This window comes from Taeniopygia guttata, chromosome 18, assembly GCF_048771995.1.
Source record: "Taeniopygia guttata chromosome 18, bTaeGut7.mat, whole genome shotgun sequence".
Classification (NCBI taxonomy): domain Eukaryota; kingdom Metazoa; phylum Chordata; class Aves; order Passeriformes; family Estrildidae; genus Taeniopygia; species Taeniopygia guttata.
Genome location: NC_133043.1, coordinates 2,508,795 through 2,516,153, shown reverse-complemented (window position 1 = coordinate 2,516,153; position 7,359 = coordinate 2,508,795). Strand labels below are relative to the sequence as shown.

The 7,359-nt window shown below is 41.6% G+C and overlaps 1 protein-coding gene across 2 annotated transcripts in view; it reads left to right on the top strand.

Annotated features, from left to right (window-relative positions):
• Positions 1 to 7,359, top strand: part of FASN (fatty acid synthase) — a 42,369-nt gene that overhangs the window by 895 nt on the left and 34,115 nt on the right. For both annotated transcript variants that reach the window (XM_030287668.4, XM_030287669.4), the window contains exons 2-3: positions 5,703 to 5,849; positions 6,368 to 6,520. In XM_030287668.4, coding sequence (XP_030143528.4) covers positions 5,723 to 5,849; positions 6,368 to 6,520 — 280 coding nt within the window. In that variant the 5' untranslated portion in view covers positions 5,703 to 5,722. The remainder of the gene's footprint in view (positions 1 to 5,702; positions 5,850 to 6,367; positions 6,521 to 7,359) is intronic.

The following is a 7,359-nucleotide window of genomic DNA, read 5'->3' as shown; positions in this document are numbered from 1 at the left end:
GCGATGAGGGTCCCTGGGCTCGGCGGGAGTCCGCAGGGTCGGTCCGCGCGACCGGAAAGTTCTCCTCCCGTGTCCTGGGGTTGCCGCGCCCTGTTGCTGCGGGCCGCTCTCCCGTGGCCCAGCGCGGTCGTTCCGGGGAAAGTCCCCCACCTCAGCAGCTGGTTACCATGCCGCAGCCTCCCGCTCCGCCCGCTCAGCAAGGTGGCTGCATTGTGGTGCTGGCGCTCAGCCATCTTGGCGGCGGGCGGCCTCCCGCCTCGGCCGCGACCCGTCGCAGCCGGGCCGAGCGGGATCGGGGACGCGGCCGGGCCCCGCTGCCCGCAGTCCTTGCCCGGCGACAGCGGCTGCGCGAGGGGCCGCGCCCGCCGGGAGCGGGGCGGCCTCAGCTGCTGCGGCCCGGGCGCCGGGCCCCGCACGGGCTCGGGTGGGCGCCGGGCCCCGCACGGGCTCGGGTGGGCGCTGGGGCCGCACGGGCCGCTCTGCCCGGGCAGCGGGGCCACGGCGCTGCATTCTGCACGCTGGCCCGGGTTAGGGCGAAGGCGCGGCCGTGGCAGGTTGAAGAAGCTTGTACGAGAGCATATCGGCGCTCGATACTGGGAAGGGAGACTCACCAATAGGTTCTGGGAATCCATCTGAGAAAACGTGCATGTATATTGCTAAACTATTTTTTCCCACACGAAATAGCCCGATGGTCATACACCAGTATGGATTTGACGATGCGATTCTCTTAGGAATGTGATCATCTTCTCTGTTTGGGTGTTTTTGCACCCGTTTGGTGCTTATTCCACATTCCTTCCCTGGCACACGGCCCTATAAGATACTGATTGCGCATTGTCCTAGCTAATAGCTTTATTTGGCTGCTTAAATTTAAACAGGCAGTATTAACGGTGTGTGGATAAACTTGCCCACTCCATCACACCACCTTTGGAGGCTTTGGAGCGTTTCTTGTCCTAAAAAATGGAGAAGGAACCTCAAGCTACATGAGCAAAGGATTCAGCTTTTCCTGCAGCCTCTATCCTTGAAACAAAGTGAAAAGAATAGTACATTGTGAAAGGCTGCATTTAGTGGGCGAATTCAGAGAATGAGGGCAGTTATTTTACAAACATGATAAAGGACTTTGATTTTTATACAGGTAACTTCTGACCACTTGGGAATCAACCAAGCTGTGTTGATTCCATGAGTAAAGCCTAACTTACTTACTATTATTTCTCCAGTAACAGATTTGAATCAGACTGTGTTTCCCTCTAAGTAGTGCTTTTAAAATATAAACACATTCTACTGTTTTTCATTATTGTTGTGGTTGACAGGACAAATACCTGAAGCAGAGGCATTTGGAAGATCTTTGTTAAATCAAATCTGTAACATACAGATGGATGGTAGCCAAATGCTTTCAAAAGAATGAAAGCCAGACGGTGTTTGCCTCTATTCTGTGAATGGGGTTTTTGGAGACAAGCATTATAGCTCTTCATAAGTGAAGTTTCTGTGTAAGGACACTTTTTGATTATTAATTTTAGAAATTACAGCCAGCAATTAGGAAGTCTGGGTTGTTATGTAATCGTACTGAAAAACAAAGAAAACAGTTCTTTTGTCAATATCTGTGCTGAAGAAAGCTATGGAGGAGTCATGAGTGTTTCATTTTACAATAATGAGAGATCCAGAAAAGATGAAGATTTGGACTGTCTAGAAACAATAGCAGAGCTGACTTTAAGGATTCTGTCCCACCATGATGACAGCTATCAAAATAACAGTGAAATAAATATTTTGATCCTGTCTAGGAAAAGGAAATGTGCATCAGGCAAAACAAGATTTGGGGTTTATTTGTCATTTCTTTGCGAACAGCTGTTTCTCCCTCCCTCTCTCCTTCCTTTCTTCACCAAACCCTAGGTGAACAAGTTACAGCAGAATAAGTTAATGTTCAGGGGTTGGCAAATCAGGTATGAGTGGGCAAAGGCATCAGATTTTACCTTCAGTTTGTTTGTTGGTTTTAGTTTTGGGTTTTTTGGCTTTTCTTTCCCTCTATAAGCTTATATGCTTAATGGTCAGAGGGTTATTTCTGTAGGGAACAGGAGATAAAAGTATTATTAAAAAGCTGTACAGCTACCAGGGATGGTGGAAAATGATGGTTAATACTTTTTAAATTAATTTTTGGTGCCAAATTAGTGAGGGACTGAAAAAAAATGTTTTAAATGGAATAGAAAACATTATTTCAACTTAAGAGTAGCTTTGATACCAGAAGGGATTGTTAGTTATTACTAGTCACAAACTGAATGAGTCAGCAACACAATAGAATTGCTAAAAAATATTGTGCAAATCCAGCAAGATGGTAGTTTAGGCTTAACTGAGGTGTCTACTGCACTGATACTTTGGCAGAGGGAGGGAAGTTTGGCTGTGGTGTTTGCTTCTCTCCGCTCAATTAAAAACACTAGGTGTCTAAGGAAAATTCACACAACTCAATTTAAGCAAAAGCATAGGATAAACTGAGGAAGAAGAATGTTAGATGTCTGGTTGGATTCAGAAAATACAGCCTTAAGAAATAGAAGACTCCTGTTTCTTCTTCTTTATCTTCTTTGTCTCCTGTTTGGACCTGTTGTTTTTGAACACTTTGCTCATCAGAGGTAGTAGGAGCAGTCTGTATGTTTTCTGTAGTCTAATCTCCTTTAAAACATCTGTAGAAGTAAATGTTCTTTCTTGATCTTGATCAAGCCCTATGCTTGAAAATCTGTCGATGTACTGTGTTACTTTGAATAGTCAAAAAATGCTCTATGGAAAACAAGTCTCTAATAACTTAAAAGAATGAAGCAATACACCATTTGGGGACAAAGTCAATCAAACTTTAAAATGGTTTACCTGCTTACTATCTGTCAAGGAAGACTGAAAACATTGTTGGTAACAGTAACAACTACTGTAATCACTGTTTAATCAGAGATGGCTTAATATTCATGACTTTTCTTCTGACCACTCTTGTTTTCCAACAGCAGATCCTCTCTGCTGTTCTGCTGCTTAATCCATAATTTGTATTTTATCTTATGTATTTGGAGATCTTTGTGGCAAATCTAAATCTTTCTGGTTCTTTGTGTATTAAAATATTTTTATTTGTAGCTCTTCTTACTTGAGTTAAAATTATCTTGGCTCTTACTCTTCAAATTTTGATTACTGCAGCATCTTTTTCTCCACCTTTGACATAGTCTTGCTCAACTACATTCACAACAAGTTGGCAAAAATTGTTTCATTGATGAATTTCATTAGTTCACTGTCTGAAACAATATTTCATCAATTGGTTTTACTTGGATAGAGTTTTTCTGATACTCCAGGGAAAGAGATGTGGGCTGAGAAGGAACAATCAAATAAGTCGTATTTCAGTCCCCTGAAATAGAAATTATATTTCTCTCCCTAGAGATCATCATCCAAAGAGCTGAGGTATAAAATTGAGTAATACTTAAATTATCATTTTTGTGTCTCATATCTTAAGCTTAAATGGTAAACTTTATGCTCAAGATCTCTCTTTCCCTGCCCCAGCACAGAAATGCTGCAAGTGTAGTGGCATTGTAGCCCTTGGTTGGTTTTTACAGGTACAGTGTTGAAGCCAGTAGTAAAACTGAGATACTAGTTTTCTGTGAGTGGAAAAACTTTTCAGCTCTGAGTGGACTGGGCCTATTACTACCAATTTAAGTTTTGGGGACTAGTTTCTCAGTAAGGGCCTTGCTCAATTTGGCCCTTACTGTTTCTTTTTTTAAATGAACAAGAGTGGAATAGATCTTCTGTTGTTTGGGTATTTGACACAAGACCTAGAAATCCAAGATGTCTTTTTGGGAGCACTTCTGTTTCTGCTCCCAGAAGGAATGGACTGGGTAAAGTAATCATCTCTTCTTTTTCAGTGTTAGGTGTTGCATAATTCCACAGTTACTCCACAGATCTGAATCAAGATTACTGCTGAAGGAAAGAAGGGTGAAAGAAATCAGGCAACCTCTGTGGTGTTACATTCTGGCAGTACTACGCCTCAGCTGTACAGAGGGCTCTGCTTTCCTTCTGCACACTCCAGCAGCCTCATGCAGCTGTGGGAAAGTGTCATTTTGCCTGAGCAGTGTAGTCCATGGATGGAAGAGGGGCCAGTTTCTTGCTCAAAAGCATCAGGAAGTCCTGAAAGAGACTGCAAAACAATGCCCAAATGAAACACCTTGGGTTGGAAAAAGAGCCACTAAGCGCTCATCAGAGAATACCCATTAGTGCTGTATTTTGGAGAAGATGATCAAGCACCAGCAGCACTTAAGCAATCGACCTGCGTGCCACTATGTAGCGTAATACCTGATGGAAGTCAAACTTCAGGTCTTTTGTAACAAACCTTTTCCTTCAAAGTTATTAAGTCAGACTTGTAGTTGTTTGAATGCCTAGTTTCCTTTGTGTTTTTTACTTGTTTAAAATCCCACACATTAAAAAATATTTTGCCCCTGCTTACCAGAATGATTATCTAAAGAAATACTGTGAACGCTTACTTTCTTTTTGGTTCCTGCAGCTGTACTTTTATGTATTTTCATATTTTAAAAAATTCCCACCATATATATGGGTATTACCCCTACTCCTTTAACTTGTCTACTTAGGATCTAAAATTATAATTTTCATTTAACTGAAACAGGAAGTTAACTTGCCTCCTGTCTAGTTCTTAATATATTTTTTACTGTAGTAGAAGATAAAGGAGTGTAGTACACGAGCTATCATTTGGTGCTGTGGTCTGATGCAGGTGCCCTGCCATGGTATATTTTGCAGCATGATGCTCTCCTGTGTTGTTTGAGATTGGGGTCTTGCATGAAAATTTCTTGGGACGATAGCTGATGGTTTTCATCCTGTCTGTATTCCAGATCTGTTCTGCCACAGCATATCTTAAAGCACCACCCTCTATCGTATAGTCAGTAACACAGTCAGAGTTCTTTAAACATGTTGCAGTGCAGGGTCAGTTAGGAAACACTTTAGTTATAACACTTAATTCTTTGGTTTTAAATTATGCTGAATTGTACTGTAATCGTTGTGCTTTGTGTGGGTTTTCTCCTCTTGTGTGTGTATGGGGGGTTTGTTTGTTTTTTTGTAGGTTGGTAAGTTTGTTTTGGGTTTTTAGTCAGGATTTTGTTTGCTCAGAATTAATGGGAAGGGGTTAGGGTTGTGTTACTTATTTTGGGGGGGGGGGTTGTGCAATCTTGTAGTTTTGTTTGGGGTTACTTTTTTTTTCACATCCAACAAATCTTTTGATTATTGATTCTTAAGTTAGCATTTAACTTTGGAATGATTGTAGAACTTGTTTTGCTACCTGTTAGGTTTGCCTTGTAATTATGTTTTTTACTATGTGTATTTCATCATTTCTCCACCCACCTCTGCTCCAGCATGTTAATCTTTCTTCTCTGCTGACTTCACAGAGGCTCTGCATTTAGTAGAGGTAGACTTACTCATTTTCTGGTTGTCATAAAGAAAGAAACTGGTGGTTCTCAGAGCCTGATGCTCCTTCAGGATCATTTTTTTCATCCTTACCAACCCCATGGGTCTTATGGTCCTTTTGATTGGTTGGGAATCTCTTTTAATAGTAGAGACTCTATGGGCTGTTCCTGTGTGGGTGTTCCTGCAAATATGCTTGTTTGTCACAACATGTCAGGAAGACAAGACACATATACTTTCCTCTGTGTGAAATCTTACTAGCCTTACTGCTTTGTGGATCTCAGCAACAGGGAGAAGTTAAGAGATGGAGGACGTGGTGATTGCAGGCATTGCAGGAAGGCTGCCAGAATCTGAGAATTTGCAAGAGTTTTGGGAGAACCTGCTTAATGGAGTTGATATGGTTACAGAGGATGATCGGAGGTGGAAACCAGGTAAGTGCTTATTGTCCCTCCTTTTGGAGCCCTGAGTTCTGAATGTTTTAGAGGAATTATCCTATGAAAAGAGAATTTATGAGATTGAAATCCTTCCAGACCTGAATTAACTTCTGATAAATCATCAAGAAATTCAGTAACAGAATACTTTTATGAAGTGATTTGCAGAAGTCAAAAGCAGCTTTTCTTTTTCTTCTACTTGGTGACTGACTGGAACCACCATTTAGACTATATGTGCTTCGTACAATTTGCCGAAGTAAAAATGGTTAAACTAGATAAATGTCTTTGCTGCTATATCCAGGAGAGTCCTAAAAATTACAGTTGTTTTTGCTAATGCAGCATTCTCATTCCCAGTGAGGTAGGTTGGTAGATACTCATGCAGCCCTCTCGGTACTGCACAGGGGAGTGAGGTTTCATGTGTAATTGAAAATCAACTGTGGTCATTCCGTACTGTGTCTCAGCTTGTAGCGCCTTCACCGTTTATGTATTTTGGGACTCAGTGTCAAATTTTTCTTCAGGAATTTATGGACTGCCCAAGAGAAATGGAAAGCTCAAGGACATAAGCAAATTTGATGCATCTTTTTTTGGGGTTCACCCCAAACAAGCTAATACAATGGATCCTCAACTTCGCTTGCTGTTGGAAATTTCTTATGAAGCTATTTTGGATGGAGGTAAGTGGATGGATGACTGAAGAGGGAGAAGGAAGCTGTGTTGGCTCTGTGTAACAGGTGTAGACATGCACCTGTGTGAAGAGAGCTCTAACAAGGGAAAGCCATCACATTAGAGAGGAGATCCAAGACATGCTATGGGGCTACCACATCTCAGTACAAGGGTTAGAACAAAGCTGTTGTCTCTGGAATGCAAACAAAGAAATCAGTGCTGATTGCTAGCAAATCTGTACCTGCATCATATGGTACAACCACAAACCAGTATCACCAAATCACTTCAACAGTCAATGGTACTAGATCTTTTCTATGTTTTGCTCTACCCTAACATTCCATAATAATTCCTTTGTAAAAGGAAAAGAAGGATGACTTGATTAGAATTCTCATGCATGGTGTAAAAGAATGATGTATTCCTGTCTATTGGCCAGATTCTTGGAGAACCTGTATCATTTGATCTGTTTCTAAAGAAGGTTTTCCTAGGAAGTGTGCTTTCAGAAATAGGACCCTCTGTCTTCTGTCATTGCCAGTGTTTTGAGATTTTGAGTTACTTATCCACCAAGCCAAGTTTATTCTTCATGTTAATCAGTTTCATGTCAGATTAGTAACAAATTGAAAGAGGGGAAATTTAGGTTAGATATGAGGAAAAAAGTCTTTACTGTTAGGGTGGTGAGATATTGGAACAGGTTGTCCAGGGAGGCTGCAGATGCCTCAACCCTGGCAGTGTTCAAGGTCAGGTTGGGTAAGGTCTTGAACAGACTGGTATAGTGTATATAAGAATTCCGTGCCTGTGGCAGTGGGGGTTGGCACTAGATGATCTTTTAAGGTTCCTTCCAGCACTTAAGTTT